Here is a 17,549-nt window from a genome sequence, read left to right on the forward strand (position 1 = left end):
ATATATTCGTAAAATCTATTTCAGATTCCGATCCTGGCTTGAAGCAGTGATCGCAGCTAAAAGAAACTATATCAAATAAATATTTGATAATATATAGAAGGACTAAATATTTATAATTAGATTTCGCTTGTTGTTTGCAATGCAAAGTATAAAGAAAAAACGGTCCAAATCGAGCGGTAATAAGATTTTTTTCTAGAATAAATTTCTAGTTTACAATGTCAATACAACATAAGAATAAAAAATAAAAAATATATAAAAAATATAAAATAATATAAAAATAATATCGAACGTTTCTCGGAACTTCTCTCTCTCTCTCTCTCTTCTTACAAGTCCTCCTTCAGCAATTCTTGTACCACACCATGTCGCTTAGACCGTAAGATTATGCTTTCATCTCTATGACATTGTAACATCGATAAGAATCGCTGAAGAAGGACCTGTGTGAGTTCCGAAACGTTCGATAGTATTTTTATATTATTTTATATTTTTTATATATTTTATATATATTTTATTTTTACGTTGTATTAACATTGTAAACTAGAAATTTATTTTATAAAAAAATCTTATTACCGCTCGATTTAGACCATTGTTTCTTGATATTAAATATTTGTTTCAATCTAATTTGCCCTCGCTTACTCAGTTTATTTAATCAATCCAATAATTAAAATATTAATTGTAAGAGTTGCATTTTTTTGACGCTTACTGTACTAATTATTACAATACGGAGACGATTGATTGCGAACATTGACTTATTCACCGATTATCCATGTTACTCTGAAGAATCGGAATCAGAATCGGCCGGTGCATCGGGTGTTTCTTGGACTTCTGGCGTGGTCTCAGGGATTTTCTTATTTGCGATCGTCGCCGAGACATACGCACCCGGCCCTTCGCCCTGTGTATGCTCAATCCCTACCCTAAACAACGTTTAATAATGGCAGCAATACTTAATTAAAATAAGTCTAATAAGTAAAGAGAAAACAATAAAAAGAAGACTAAACAACTAGGAGCATGTCCCAATTTCCACTTGGGTGTCATGTCATCTTTGTTTAACATTCGGTGAACAACAATAGGATGGAGTGACACTAGGTAAGAATCTGAACCCAACATAAATGTACTGCCTTTATATAGAAATGAGCGGTGCTTATTATTTTAATAATCGAATAATTTGATAGATATGTTGGAAAAGTTTTGAATTCTTGCTATGCAATTTATAATATTATATAATTTATAATATTAAAATAATCTTTTAGAACTTACCTGTATTCGTGACGCGACAAATTTCGAACATACTTTTCTGGGGGTGCATCACTGTCACTGTTTTGAAGACTAACGCTCCTCGCAGTCGTGTGAGATACCTGCGTCGCTGGCATCGTAAACTCTACGTAACAATATTCCGAGAGATTTTCCGGGATCTGGTCGTAGGAGGTAAGAGCCATACGGCAAACCAACTGATGCGTCGTATACGCACCTAAAAATAACCGCAAATAACCGAAATTGGACAACAGCCAGCAGGAATCATTTGGACGATGATTTGAATATGTGTCAATATATTTAAACTATTACACGTAATGCTTCTACCACTATGCAGAACCTAAATTGCAAACCTAAATATTCTTACGTATAGTAAATGTATTGTTCAAACTTTCACAGAATTCAGTTTTTTAGTTCAATATACGTGTATATGAATAGAAAAATTTTTAACAATGAAACAAATATAAGAGTAATTTATTCATTTCAATTGATGCTAGTGACACCTAGAAAAGTATAAGCATTATAAGCAAATCAACTTTTTTATTCGCTACTATTTACATTGATGTTTTTACGTTTTCTGTGATTGGCCGATCGTTTATGTCTTACTATTTATATTTTTTATGTACTATACTAGTTTAAGTAAAAAGAAAATATAGGCAAGTACCTTGACCCTCTTTTGGTAGCCTGGGCATCCTCCATACGATGGCTCGATGTTGATGCTCATATTTCGCCTGGCCGGAAGTTACCTCCATCAGCTGTGGTTCTAACGTATCGACAGCACCCAAGAATCTCTCGATACCTTTAATCTTCCCTGTTCTTCTATGTGCTGATTTCACCGAGCCATATCTGAAGTGCTTCTCCACCCTGAAGAGATAGATCCAACACTCAGGGATAGGAAAGCGAACCATCACGTCTTCGCATGGTATTTGGCCCAATTTTCTAGATGCAAAACCAGGCACGAGAATGTCTGCTCTCAACTCCACCTGATAACGATAAAAAAAAAAAGATCAAATAAAGCAGCCCCAATAATGAGTCACTATGAAAATTTGTTGCACGTCGCAAGAATAAGAAGAATGAAGAGAAATTTCAACAAAAAATTTTACATAAACTCCAATATAACATTTTTATAATAAAACGGAAAATGACAATACTACCTAATATAACAGATAGAAGAAAGATACGATGTGGCTAAAATCAACAAGAAGTCTTCGCTTTTATTTAAATACTGTACGGAAAGTTTATTGAAGATATAGAAGAAGAGAAAATTACCTTGTTCCCGGTAACACACATAACAGCTTTTAGCTGAAGCGGTAGTTCTCTATTTTTAGGCGGTCTTACGCGAAACCGCATCAGTTCAATGTAACATGCATCAGGCGGCTTGAACCTTAGAAGATATATGTTAGTAAGGTATTAGTTGTAAAATTTATTTACAGTTTTACGTTGATTAGTTAAAGGTTAGCAAAATTGTGTTAGCTTTTCAAAATAAATGTAGATTTTATACATTATAAAGAATTTTAAGTCTATCGTTACTAACATGCTTATTTATAATTGCAATGAAGAGATTGTTAGAGTTATTAATATTTATTATAAAAATTATCTGAAGAGAAAGTGTTACGCTTATCAATTTTACTATTGCAAAATACCTACTTTATTATCCTTGATTTTTCGTATTCGTCTTGTTGAACGCATGAATGGAACTCAACGTTCTCCAGACGAATCCATTCTTCCGTTACGACGGGGATGATATCGTGCCTACCAACGACCTCTTTACCTTGTCGCCACATATCATTTATACCTAATTCTATGTCGGGCATACCTAAATAATAAATTGAGTTTCTTAAAAAAAATCTAAATTACAAGAACATAATTTTTCTATTTATTTTTGAAATGTAGCACAATATATTTGTAATCGCTAGGATATCTACCAGAAAGGAAACCCAGGAAGAAAAGACGAACGCGTGCGATTTGCTTGTCTACATGACCTTCCGCGTTCTGCTCGACGTATAGCTCATCTACGACTGTTACTTGAACTTCCTCCATTTTATAAGTTAGAGCCCGATCACGATGCGCCGGTAGCCTGAAGAGAGCTTCCTCGATAGCACAAGAAAATAGTTTCATGTCCTCGTAACATTGAGAACCAAGTTTGAATAACTGAGAGATCTGCACACAATCCACATGAAACATTTAATGGAAATTAATATAGACCGTTGCAATTATATTTGGATAGTATATATTAAAGTTTACTTTTATTAATAATCTAATATTTGATTGAAATTATATTTCATCAAAACTTTATTTTTATCTATCATCTAGGTTTGACACGTTATTACCAATTTTTTTTTTCGGTATATTGGTGTATATGCAGTGTGTATGTATGTGTGTGTATATCGAAAACTGTGTGTAACAAGAAAAAAATTTACCTGAGGTGCATGTTCAACAGGAAGACCCAATTTCTTCAAATCACTTCCAAATTCTTTGACGCCTTGATAATCCCCTTGAATAGCGTATGCTGCAAACTGGCTAAGTTTATTTGTAAGTCGTTCCGCTTTCGTAACCTGGCCAGGTCGCACGCCAGGTCTTTCCTTATAAAAGATATATTGTAGCTTCACTGTAAAGATCTTCCCGTATTGATCAAATTGTTGAGCGCCAATGTCTGACACCGAATAACAAGCAAGCAGAGGTAATTCTTGAAACGGATCTTTATCGTCTTTATTATTAAACAACTGAAGACTCGGATTGTCACCCTGATAAACCAGCTTGACGAAGATCTTTTTCCAAAAACGTTGTCCTGTGATTTTCTTTTTGTTCGGCTGTCGTAACTGCATCTCCCAACCGTCGCCGGTGTAAGTTATTCGCGGGAAATCCTCAAGCGGTTGACTAACGTCCTCATCAAACAAAGGAGTAGGCGGTGTTTCCTAAAAAAAAAAGAAAAAAAACATTTTGTTTCATTTATAGGCATATAGAAATTAATCAATATGTTTTAAACATCGCGCAATTCTTTTATATTTTTACTACGCTTTTAATCTAATTAAAGAATGAAAGAAAAGGACTCTTTGCGCGTAAAAATATTTGATTGATATTTGATTGATGCAGAAACAATTTAAAATAATGTGACGTATAATGGCTTGTTTAGTGCGAATACCTGAGAATCCGTTCTAGCCATTTCGGCTGTCTGTGCAGTTTCAGATACCACAGCATCTTGCGCGATTCCAGATTTATCGAACGGATTGAAACGCGGCGAAGAATCCGTGTATGCAGCGATCTGCGGACTTTTTGGCGGCGGTGCTAACGTAGGTACAGGACCGCCTTCTATTGCTGTTGTCTGATCTCCTTCTTTTGGTCTAAAAGATAAATAGAAGACTGATATTATGTATGCATTAACGTTAGAAATAATATTATTATATTCTTGAATCGAAATGTGTACAACAATTTAGACAATAATATAAAAATTAATAACTTTTTGATGTTACTATTAAAATAAATATTTCACGATTAGCATCAGAACTAAATTAATCTGAAATTTCTTAATTTCTTTCTTTTTAGCAAAAGTCAGTAACTTTTTTCCTTAACTTACTTGATAAATACACTGAAATCGGGTCCCTCGTCCGATTCCGCAGACTCAGATCTTTTCACTTTCGTATCTGGTGGAGGAGCCGTCATACTCAAGAAGGAATCAAAACCATCAGATTCTCCAAAACCAGTGATCGCCGCTTCCGAGCCAGCTACTGATGAGTCTCCCCAAACTGAAGAGAAAATGGTTATAAACAGTTGAGTTAAAATATAAAATTGCAAGTTGTCTTTGTATATACATACCATCACTGGAAGTGTCCATAGCGATCGGTCCGCCACCGAAAGCATCCAGAAAAGGATCTCCACCATTGGTTTCCGGTTCAGCAGCCCTATCAAATTTGGATGCGAAAGCATCGAATGAGTCGCCAGTATCCTCGATCGCTTTCGTCGTAGCGGCAAAGTTATCCAACTGTTCTTCGAGTCTGTAAGCCTCGTTCCCAGGAAATTCCGTTCCAGGGGTCGGACTGGAGATCAGGCCACTGCTGACCTCCTTGATCGATTCTCCGAAATCACCGAGTAGATCCGAAGCAAAAGCAGACTGCGTAACTTCCGACGGAGCAAACAAAGGCTGAGCTGCAGCTACGAAGGGTGCAGGAGTGGTTTCAACTATGCCGAAGGGCGTTGTCGTGGTTGTATTGGTCATGGAGAAAAAGTTTGCATCGGTACCGCTAGAAACCTGTTCTACTTCTATAAAAAAGAATATATATATAGAGTTATGTAAAATACAATGAAATTAAAGCAATTTAATATTATGCTAGATAAATTGATTTTTTTACTTGTATATTGTATTTCTATTAAAAAAGAAGAGATTTTCTAACCTTGGAAGAGTTCGGTGGTCGTTGTTAACGCAGGTTGAATCGCAGGGACAGGTTCTGCGAGGTCCAAGACAGTATCGGATTGTCCAACGTCTGTTTCTATGACCGCGAAAGGAGTCGCAGAGGTCACTGAAGGCCGTTTCTCATTACTAATAATATCTTCCGGATATTCCATTCCAAAGGTAGGCTGCGCTTGCGGTATCACTGTCTCTTCACTCATACTCGCGAAGGGATTGTCTTTGGTAGTAGTGGTCATCGAAACTCCGGTGATGAGACTAGTGGTATCCGTAGTAGTCATGGAAGTAGAGAAGATACCAGTCGAGGTGACTTCAGAAGGCGCATCAAAGAGATCCATGATGTCTTGATTTTTTGGCGGCTCAATAATTTTATCATCTGGGATCAGATCCGGCACATTGCTGTCGACATCCAGAAGATCGGCAAAGCTATGCTCCGGAGTAGGTGACGGGGAGTGCATCAGCGTGGGGCTGGGCGTTCTAGTTGCTTGCAAACGATCCAGAAGATGGTTTGAGGTAGCGTCCATTGCTCCCGTAACCGACAATATCAGATCCTTCGTGTTCTTGGCAGGTGGTTGTACCGGTGGTTGCGGTATCGGTGGTGGTTGTGGTCTCGGCGGAGGTGGTCTCGATGGTGGCGGCTTTCCATTCCTCGACGGAGGTGTTGCCACCGGAGGTGGTTGAGGCGGACTAGAGATCGTCGTCGGTTGTTTCTCGGCTGCCGTCGTCGTCGTCATCGTACCAAATAGATCTACATTTGTATTATCAGACGTGACGAAAATATTTGATGGTTGGCTAGTGAATACGTTGGTTGCTGGCGTATTAGTGTCAGTGATCGCTTCGAATCCTGTATTCGGAGCAGTACTTTCAATGCCAAAGGTGGCAAACGGATTTGTAGAATCGACGGATATTGGCGGTTCGTATGCTGTTTGGTCGCTGCCGAAATTTAAAAAAGGATTTTCTCCCGCGCCGGAAGTTGCCGCATCGGTGAAATCTTGGAGGAAAGGATTGGAAGCCTGTGGGGGCAAACCGCCCCCCGGTTCCGTCGCATAATCATCCATTAAGAATGGATTACCACCCTTGGGATCCATGATTAAATTGACTTAAAAATCCCGATTAAGATTTAACTGTAACAATTGTTGAAACTTGAGCGAAGTCTTTTGAACTGCACTTTCATAAAAATAGAATTGATTGATTTTAGTTTATTTTGTTTCTATTCTGCGTGTTAGGCAGATTCTTGATACAAATTTAATTCGTCCATTAACACAAGCATTTTTGAAAATGTTCCGTTAGATTATACTATATATAGAATTATTGATGATATAAATAATAAATAGAGCATAAAGATTTCTTTTCGAGATTCTTCACACAGCTTTAAAAGAAATAATCAACTTGCGTACTCTTAGTTTGAATAGCTTAACAACGAGATATTCAAAAGATTGCTTTAAAGATTCTGAAAAAATAGAGCTGTATAACAATTGATAATATTATTTCATTAATTCGGATTCGAGCAGTTTCAGTTCGGTCCGTCCAGGCTCGATAGTAGCAAAGCTAGTATCGAAGGGATCCACGTCGTCGTCTAAAGTAAAATCTTTATTCTGAAGCGGCGTCAATACTTTGTCGCCGGGATCCTGTCCGTCCAAAGACAAAAAGTCTTTGGACTCCTTTACTTCGTCCGCTCTAGGATCGAAGTCGTCAATTTCCGGAACAGTCGATGCTATAATAGGTACCACGGTAGGTAGAACAATGGAACGCGGTGGTGGTTGTTGAGGAATTTGCTGCAATTCACTCTCCAATATCTTTAACTCCGCTTTACCGGGCAGAATATTCGTTGCGATAGAAGTGTCGAAAGGATCCGTATAGGAGATCTCTTCTTCCACGATAGGTTTACTCTCGATTTTAGGTGTCAGAGGTTTTGCATCGACTTCGATTTCTGCATCCAATAAGCTCTCCTGCCTCTGAGGTTCTTGTCTTGCTATCACTTCCTCTTCAACCTTTTGTATCAGCGAGGATTGCAGCTGCGCAAGTTTTAGATTGCTCGGTGCGAACGAGGTAGCTGTGAAATCGCTCTGTCTTCTGATTGGTTCTACGGTAGACCTCGGATCAAAGTCGTGATCACTCAAACTGTGAGGCAACTTGGGTTCCTGCCTCAACAATTCCGACTCGATAAGCTTGAGCTCGGTCTTGCCTGGCGCGACGTTATTGACGAAACTCGTGTCGAATGGATCGACGTCTATTTCATCGTCCTCTACTGGCAACGACTCTTCTATAGACTTCTGGGAGTAGTACGGTGTCAGTGGTTTAGAAGGTAGTGTCTTCTCCTCTTCGGTAGTCGCGAGAAGGTCGGGTCTCTTTGACGGCGTCGGCAATTCAAACGCAACAGCTTTGGTTGGAGCTATTTCGAGAACTTCCGGCCGGGAAGCCTTTCTCTCGAGATTCGTTGGAGTCGCTTCAACCTTTTCTTCTTCCTCAAAGTTAACAGTAAACACAGGCTTAACTGGCGCAAATTGAACAGGTACGGATGGTCTAGGTGGTGACGGTTTTGTAGGAAGCTGTTTTACTGATACTTCATCTTTCCTTGGATCAAAATCGTTATCGTCTTCGACGCAACTGTTTGATTGCTCACCGAGTAATTCTTTTTCTAAAACCTTGAGTTCTGTTTTGCCGGGTGGAAGCTCTTTCACCGCAGACGTATCAAAAGGATCGACGTAAGTGATATCTTCGATGGGCGCGATTGGTTCATCTGCCAATTGACTAAGATCAGTAGTCGAACCGCCTAATAAATCTTTCTTTGATGATAGCAAACTGTCATGATCATCTTTCTGTTCAGTATCTAACTTCAACAGACCAGTTTCGTAATCTCTGTTAAAGCCAGCGGGATCTGTTAGTGATATAGATACTTCCGAGACAGGCAGTTCTTCAAGTTCCTTCTCAATAAATTTTAGCTCTGTTTTACCTGGTAATATATTATCCGCGAAGGTAGTATCAAACGGATCGGCTTCGTCGACAAAGGTAGCCGCTTCGAAGCTGGCCTCAATTATCTCTGTTTGAAAATCAGTTGTTTCAGGCTCTTTTGTGGCAAATGGATCGTCAACTTCCTCGAGACGAGTTGACTCATTTGGCGAGGCGTTTATGTCAAATTCAGCATCATCCAAATCAGGAATTTCTTCTAAAATCGTTTTCTCCTTCAAAACTTCGAATTCAGAAATATCTAGTGGACCATTCGATGTTTTTTCTGTCGAGGCTGCATTCTCTTGAATAACTGTAGGAATAACAGGGCTGACTGGTCTTGGTAGCACAGGCGGTAATTTCGTCAAATCAACGGGAATATCAGGAAGATCGCTGTCGTCATCTAGCAAAGTCTTTTCTACTTCTGTTGGTTCCGCTAAAACAGTTTCCGCCGACGGTTGTTCCGCCTCGTCAAAGTCGTCTAACAATAGATCTTGTTGAATTCGAGGTCTTCTTCCCTTGGTGATCTTGCAAGTGCTTACATAATCAATTCTTCCCGATAATACCTCAACAGCATTGCCTAAACTGACTAACTTATTACCCTTTTTATCAACTGTACGGAGAACCTTGTCGGCGTTGGTGGTGTCGAAGGGATCGTCCCCAGTCTCTTCCTCGGTCGGACTGTCTGGTATGTAAGCTAATTGAACATCGATGTTTTGAAGAACGTCGATGTAAGTGGTGTCAAAAATATCCTCCTCGGCGGAGTCCTCTGGCTCATCTTCGTCCTCTGGTACGTCTACAAAACCGTCCTCGTTAACTAGTGGTTTCTCTTCCTTTGTTTCTTGGCCGTCGATCTCCGGCGGTGCAGCTTCGATTGGATTACCCTCCTTGTCGAAGCCTATCCACCTCTTCGAAGATGACTTGTTGGAATCCTCTTGTTTTGCTGTTTCCTCTGGCTTCTTTTCTTCCAACGGTGCCTTTCGCTGGAAGAATGAAGTAGACTTTATCCGAGAGAGGTCATCTTGAGTCTTCTTCAAAACCGAATCGACGCCAGCAGTCAAAGCCTGGAACTTTTTCCACTCGTCAGATCCGGTACCTTTGGCTGATTCACCGGCTTCCTCGGCTTTCTGTTGGGCCTCTGCCCGCTCGCGCCGATAACGCTCGAGTTCCTCCGGATCAAACTCCTCCTCTTCCGCGCCCTTCTTGCCCTTCTTCGGCTTTTTCTTCTTCTTCAGCCCCTTGGCTAACTTGTGCATCCTCTAAGACCTACTGTGGTGCGTGAGAGGCTCCTGAAAATAGAAATCCAGATTATTGCATAAAAATACGAAATCTACTGCAATCTATAAAAAAAAAATATTTCTTCGATGATTACGAAACATAAGTAAAACATTTTTGGAAAAAAATCACTTTTGTTATATTTTTACAATTATACTGTACAATTTCATGAATAGGCGGTATAAAATACTTTATATTTTTTAGGATTAAATAATTAAAATTTCTTAATTACGCTATGTTCCTACATAATTAAAACACGAAACGTCTTAAAATTCATGGAGTCATTAATTATAATAATTTATATATTTCAAAATAGAGAATGACAATACGGGATCATTGTCAAAAGAGGCCAATCGATCGTAGTGCAGCAAACCGAATGTTTTGCTCCCTGGTCTTCAATTCAATTCCATTTGACAAGCAAAAATAGTGACCGGTCGAAATAAAGGCGAAATATTTCTTGGAGAGGTGCTCTTCGAATGACATTTTACTTCCTCACAAATGACTTGCCAAACCTGTCAAAGTTATCGAAGACAGTTAAAACTTTATATAGAAAGCCGATAAATTAGATTCTCACTCGGAAACGTTGTTCGTTACATTTTTGTTGGAATTTCAAAATAATTCCGTTATATTTCAGCGACATTAACTTGCAACTGAATTCGGTAACAATACGATACATATTCCACGAGAATGTCTAGAATTGTACATTATTATTCACAACGCACTATGCGAGTGTGAAAGTAATAATTTACAAATATTTTTGATCACTTTGCGTCTTATTATCTTATGTTAAGCTAGACAAAAATGCATCATCGTGATAGATTACAAATTATGTACATACACTAACGCTCTGATAAGCTTATAATCGCATAACACACGTGCATATTTGCATTTTAATCGAACGTGCATCAAACTTGCAAGTATCGATAGAATTTAATTAATATACCGGCGTGTGATACAATAGCGGATCATCAATAAGACGATAAACGTATAGTACTTTCTATTTTCAATATTCTCGCATGGCAAGCTTCGAGAAAAAATCGTGAACTAAAATGCGTCAGTTGATGGAAGAGGTACGCATACTAAAGGGGATAGAGAGGATAAAATGAAAACTCTCTGATCATAAACTCTTAAATGTGACATTTTTGTCTTTCGTACGTGACCTACGTGCTATGCACTACTCTTTGACGACGGTAAGAGCATCCTTTTATACGCACAAATCCCTCGGTGTAGTTAGGTTTTCATCACGGATCGCTGAACAACTCCGGCTATGAATTAGCCCTAGCTGGTCTACACTGTAGTGATGCACATATGTATGTGTCACGAAATTATAATCGATACGCGAAAAAGATAGCGAACTGATTCCGGCAACAGATAAAAATTTCTGATTCTGCACCGGTAAATACTTTTATAAAATATTGTTATACCGCAATTAACGCGCTTTCTCTCTATTAATATTAATTATTAGAGTTGCAGTCTAAATTTTAAAATAAAAGCAGTTAAGATATAAAAATGAAATTGTAAATCAATTTGGCGTTTGTTCTTGTATAAGTAACTTAAAGAAAATGTTTATCAGAAAATATTAAATTATCACTTTTGCACATAATATATATATTTATATCTATTCCTATATAAAGTGCGAATATAACAAAAAAATACTACATTAAATAATCTAAGAAAAAAAGGAAATATCCAGTGATATTATGATCCATATCCAATGATGAAAGGCCATCATGAAGAATTTCTTGAATTTTATCGTTTAAATCGAACCGATTCCTATAAGACGTTCTAGATTAAAGCAATCGAATGTGACATATGTCAGCGCTTCTTTTTATGCTTCTTCTACATACCCAAATGGAAATAAATTATGCATATCATGAATATTTAATACACTCTGACGCATTTTTTCGTTAATTAAAATCCGAGTGTTCTATCTGCTCTTATTTCGTTTGTCAAATAACATTTCTCTAATACCGTTCAATAATCATGTATAACACAAGACATACAAGAAATAGGGACAGCTTAGTACATGACATCTTTGATAATAGAGATGTTATTTAGATTTAGTATAATTGAGATACAATTAATGTTGTTAATAAACAAAAACTGAATTAATTTCAACTGATGTTTTTAATTATAATATACTTATACAATAATATTATCGTTACTATATGAATTTATATTAGTTATTATTTATTTACTAAATATATTGAAATGAATATATTTACTTAAAACTTTCCTATATATCATTAAAAATATAGAATATGTCTCATATCTATCTTTAATGACTAATATAATGTGGAATTTTAAAAATTACGTAACAATATATAAATTATAAGTATATAGATTATTCTTTAAAATTACATCAGATTGTCCAAATAATAATTTGTAAACTTTAATTGGACATCTAATTGATAAGAAAACAAATAATAGATAACACGTCTGCAATTTTATATGTAGTCTTTCAATTACGCGTATAATAAAGTTGACAAATAAACTTTTTTAAATTTAAAATAAATAACATATTTATCGCATTAAACGTTAATATTATTGTATTTGAGTTAATTATAGTATGCGATTTTATCAGATTTAAAACAAATAATTGAAACAATAATTAAAGGGCTAATAAGAATGCAGCACAGATTACGATATGTAAAAATCTTATTAGATTTTTAATCAGTATCATACGGAATAGTTAGTGACTTTATATTATGTCATGCATTTTTCAAATTATGCGGAAAATAAAATATAGAAAAAATGTATGAAATTATTTATATGTTTAGGAAAAAATTTAAAAAGTACTACAAGGAAAAAGCAATCTCTCGTGCGTCATCGGACAATATCCGTTAAAGTTCGTCTTACTCATTATTTAATTAGGTCATGCCGTCAACGAAAAGATTCAAATTCAATAACCAATTGCATCTGTCATAAAGCTATTGTAAGTAAAGGTAGGGTAGTGTATTAACTGTAACGATATCCCTCGGGGGCTCTACCAGCAGTTGTATGCACCTGTCACTAACACATTCTACCAGAAGTCTGTCACGAGATTTCTGAATAAGGGAAACTTGAGAGTATATTAATTTCGATTGTATCTCGTTTCTCGATTGTACATTTTGGCAGTTATACAATATAATAGTAAACAAAAAACAGCTAGCGATATGAACATGTCTATTTTACATGCCTACAAAAAAATTTATCTTAAAAGCTTAATAATATAATATATAACACTTTTATAAAATGTGGTTTAAATCAAAAATAAAATTGTCAAATCAAAAAGCATAAAAACCAATTTTATGCTTTTATGTTTTTATGCTTTTTGATTTGACAATCTTAATAATATATTATATATTATTTACAAATTATAAGATAAATGTATACAGATATTCGATCCTTTTATCTGTGAGTTTTCTCGAACAATCTGAAGAAATTTTTTTTGTTATATTAAATATGGGAGTACTTACAACTTGCGATGCAACAAAACTCTGAGAAATGATTTCATCAAAGGGAAGTAACGAATTTTCAAAAATACGAGATAATACGCAACACGCGGCGATAAAAATCAATACTCTATAAACGCAGTATTTAAAGAGAAGCTGCTAAACGCTTTCCTGCGGTGCACGGGTGCAGTCGATCACCGAGACACAAGATGGGGAAACGCAAACTGCCGAAGACCACTTTTCCCGCACCGTGATCGATCAGGTCTTCTAAGTCTCATTGCAGTCCACCGTGTATTAAGTCTTGCCACAGTAGTCGCTGCTGTGTCAGCCACATTCATCGAGACACGAGGGACTACGAGCGCCTCAGGAAACACGCGAGTGCTTCGCCGCATCTAATTTTATCTCTACCGAAGGAGTTCGAAAGTAGCGCCATGCTGATAATTTGTACTTTGCATGCAGATTTTAGAGAACCAATAGATAAACGTTTGAGTTTCTAGAGGGAACAATGAATTATTGCGTGGTGCTAATGATATTTCAATTCCTCGAGACTTTTCCGAAGACAGAAATTTGTACAAGCAACCGTATTAAGACTTTTCAACCATTCAAGTTGTTGATAACTTACGTTTAAACGCAAATTTAACTTGGTACAAATTAAACACACTCGAGAAATTGAAAAAAGATAAAAAATAAAATTTATATGTCCATTCTTTCTATTATATATCCAATAAAATAATGACTATAGTCACTGGGATTGAAGTATATCATCAAATAATCGTATAAATCAAACTTGAAAGGCAATTATACGGTCTTTGAAGCTAATACTACCAATAGGAGGCCAAAGGAAGATCAAAAGAAATAAGTACTACAGATATGTGAAATCAGATGTATGATTAAATGCGATTTACGATTAATGATGCTTCTTGTGCGGCATGCACAGAATATTAGAAACATAACATTAAAACGACCCGATTTTACTTTCCGATTTTATAATTTCCATCTAGGACGTCTATTACTATGTAAGCTACGGCATGAGAGCCATGTACCATCGACTTGTGGCGACATTAATTAAACGTGCAACTAGTAATCGTACATACCACGATGGAATTCAGCAATACGTCTAAGATTGTCTAAATTTCATTTAGAATTATAGTATATGCGTTTCGTCCTAATCGCGAATAAGTGGACGGAGGGCTATTTTCGATTTGGAGCAAAGCAATGCGCATAATGACGATCATACGTCGGAAATAGTGACACGAGATCAATGAACAGAGGTGCGATCGCCTGTTGCAAGCGCAAAAAATTTCGTAAATTTACAACAAATAAATGGCGACATGTAAATGCGCTGCGCGATTACAGGGAGATGCCGGAGTAGCGATCAATCCGGTCGAATATGCGAGAGCGCCCGCCGTTCACCGGGGGTGGCGGACCTTCGTCCGCCTTTCGGCGGCGGCTTCGCTAAACCGGGATCGTGCAATACTTACGATTTCAGCCTCATCAGCCACGTTGATACGACACACATTTTTTTCGCGTCATCCCGCTCGACTTGGGTCCCGGGTCGCGGCTCGAGGTAGCTCGGTACTCTCAGCCGGCGTAGTTGGTTCGTGAAAGAAGAACGACGACGACGACGACGACAGCAGCGGTAGCGATGTCGACGACGGCGACGGCGGCAGCGGCGGCGGCGGCGGCCGCGCCGGATGCGGAAGATCGGATAGACGAGAAGTCGGAGGCAACGAATTACGCAAATGAGTTATTTGCTGAGAACGTGAGCGTCGGCGACGGCGAAGGTGGCGGCGGCGGCGGCAAGCGTCGATAGAGACGCAAAGGCCGTGCCGAAAGCGAAGGCGACTCACCTCGTACTCTCCTGCGGGCCGAGCTATTTTCAGCATCGATCCATTTCCATCGGAGAAGAAACATGCGCACGGCCACACCACCCACCGCCCCCGACGACGACGGTAGCGACGGCGGCGGCCCCAAGAGTTGGCGGCGTTTCCTGTCAAAGCGATATGGAATCGCGACCAACGAGATTTAAGGGTGAAGGGTGATGATTGGAAAATCATGATACTTGGGTTTTGATAATGGCATCAGGGAGTAAAGAACGAAAATCATCTATTAATCTGGGAGGCAGCTCGATTTTTCATCATTCATTTACCAAATTTACTCCATAAATTTTATTGTCAACCCAAGTAAATGGTTGCTGAAATGACGGTCTGGCCGCTGGACAAGGCAAGACGATACGTTCTTAGACTTGTTAAAAAAACAATGTATTTATGTTATATAGAGTACCAAGACTAAAACTTTTTTTACTAATTGCCGACTTTATTAAAAATGATATAATCATAAGCTGATAGCAATCCTTTAGCGTAACATGATGATACATCTTCAATCATGTAAAAAAAAATAATGCCTTAGCTTTGTAATAGCAAAGTTTGAATTGTTTATATAATGTTAAGTTAATAACTTAATAAATGTAAAAAAAAACAGTAGTCTAGCCGGAACGAAAGCCTTTGGGAGATAATAATGACGACAGTGGAAGTTCTTGATGGAACGTCAGTAAACATCCTAAAACGTTTGTCATTGTGATATTATATCGTTTTTAATAAAATCAGTATCTTGTTATAGACATTATTATAACAAAACGTTAAATCGAGACATAAGACATTTTCAAGATATCTTTTAGATGTTTTGAAAAAAAAAAGAACACCTTTCAAATATCTTTAAATCTTTAGTCTCATTTTTTGAACATGCTACCTGGATAATTTAAGAAGTTTTAGCCTTGGCACAGTAATGTAAATGCATTACTTTATTTACAAATTTGAACACGTACCGTTTTGCTCCGTCCCGCAGTACCACTGCCCGTTATTTCAGCAATCGTCTATTTTGTATAACATTATAACAATAAAAGTATAATGATAAAATTTATAAAGTAAGCGTGGTGAAATGGGTGAAAAATCCTCTCAGCTGTCTCTCAAACTGTATGAACTATTAGAAAAACTTAAAGAATTAATTAAATCGCAAAGATGAGATGCTAATTTTATGCGGATTTAGAGTCCATATTGATCAGAGTATAATTAGCTCTGTTACTCCAGTTCCTATAGCGTGGATTGTACGAATCGGCATAGTCTAATAATACATGTGGTATACAGAACTCGTTAAATAGAGCTCGGAAGTATACCACAGTTCCTGTACCCTGTACGATAACAGAAATGCGTTCAGCAAAGAAAACTAATTAGTTAACGCTTAGTAATTCTTTAATATGATTGATTCCTACATTTAGATCCAGCACAGAACTAAAGGCAAGAACCAATCATATTAAAGAATCACTAAGCGCTCACCAAAATGAGTCTTGTACTAAAATATTACAATAAGTTTATCATCAAGCAAACTTACGAATGATAATATTGATATACAATATTATCCTTTTTTTTTCAATAATGTCTAATTGTTATAATCGGAAAAAAAATTTTAACTACATTAAAGACGGGAATGTTAGGCTTGGTACAAAAATACTATGAGAGAATATACCTTGTCATCGATGGTCAAATGTCTTTTTTTTACGAACAGAAAAGATTAACATGAATAGAGATGGTATATATTGTTAACAATGGAAACAATATATTATCTACAATCAAGACTCTCTTTCGGGACATATATTCGAGGTTTAGTAATCTTGTGGCTCTCGCAATATATGTAGGCATGTATATACGATGTATATACATATTCGTATATATTTCTCTTCTTCATACATATATTTCTCCTCTTTGAAATTGTACGTTTATTTTACACGTGGAATTAATATATAATTAATAATAATACGAATAATAATAATAACAATAATTATAAGAATAATAATGTACATACTTTCACCGTTGTTGTTTACATAATCATGACGGTAATCAGAACCATGCGTATAATGATCATAATTATGACGTAATTAGTACAGGTTTGCCAAGTGAGGAATCTCTGTCGAAAAAATTTGATTCGCTTGATTTGATACAAATATATGCATCCGAGATTTTTATTCAAGACACAATCGCGCCGTCTATTGTTACGCAGGACGATCATACGTTAACAACTGTTTACCACGATCACTCGACAAAACAGCACATACAATAATAATAATAATAATAATAATAATAATTCGGATAATAATAATTAGAAAAATTAATAATGATGAATTTGAATAACTATCCATCCCCCCCGCTCTCTCTCTCTCTCTCTCTCTCTCTCTCTCTCTCTCTCTCTCT

At 37.0% G+C, this 17,549-nt stretch overlaps 1 protein-coding gene across 1 annotated transcript; it reads right to left on the bottom strand.

The window, feature by feature from the left end:
* Positions 1 to 729: 729 nt before the first annotated feature.
* Positions 730 to 14,875, bottom strand: LOC108779937 (protein stoned-B). Its single transcript, XM_018547508.1, has 13 exons — positions 14,787 to 14,875; positions 7,137 to 9,885; positions 5,637 to 6,749; positions 5,062 to 5,499; positions 4,823 to 4,991; positions 4,391 to 4,589; positions 3,669 to 4,163; positions 3,174 to 3,408; positions 2,896 to 3,064; positions 2,518 to 2,632; positions 1,913 to 2,231; positions 1,255 to 1,465; positions 730 to 911 (listed from the first exon to the last, which is right to left on the bottom strand). The coding sequence occupies exons 2-13, from the start codon at positions 9,850 to 9,852 to the stop codon at positions 767 to 769; spliced, it is 6,324 nt and encodes a 2,107-aa protein (XP_018403010.1). The 5' UTR covers positions 9,853 to 9,885; positions 14,787 to 14,875; the 3' UTR covers positions 730 to 766.
* Between the last annotated feature and the right edge of the window lie 2,674 nt (positions 14,876 to 17,549).

The sequence above is a fragment of the Cyphomyrmex costatus genome, unplaced genomic scaffold (genome assembly GCF_001594065.2).
Source record: "Cyphomyrmex costatus isolate MS0001 unplaced genomic scaffold, Ccosl1.0 scaffold122, whole genome shotgun sequence".
NCBI lineage: Eukaryota > Metazoa > Arthropoda > Insecta > Hymenoptera > Formicidae > Cyphomyrmex > Cyphomyrmex costatus.

Excerpts from the sequence above, each read along its gene's own strand:
- LOC108779937 (XM_018547508.1), bottom strand. The coding sequence starts at position 9,852 with ATGCACAAGTTAGCCAAGGGGCTGAAGAAGAAGAAAAAGCCGAAGAAG. Across the intron at positions 3,065-3,173 it reads CTTCCTGGGTTTCCTTTCTG|GTATGCCCGACATAGAATTA; the intron begins GTAGATATCCTA and ends TTTATTATTTAG. Across the intron at positions 1,466-1,912 it reads GCTACCAAAAGAGGGTCAAG|GTGCGTATACGACGCATCAG; the intron begins GTACTTGCCTAT and ends GGTTATTTTTAG.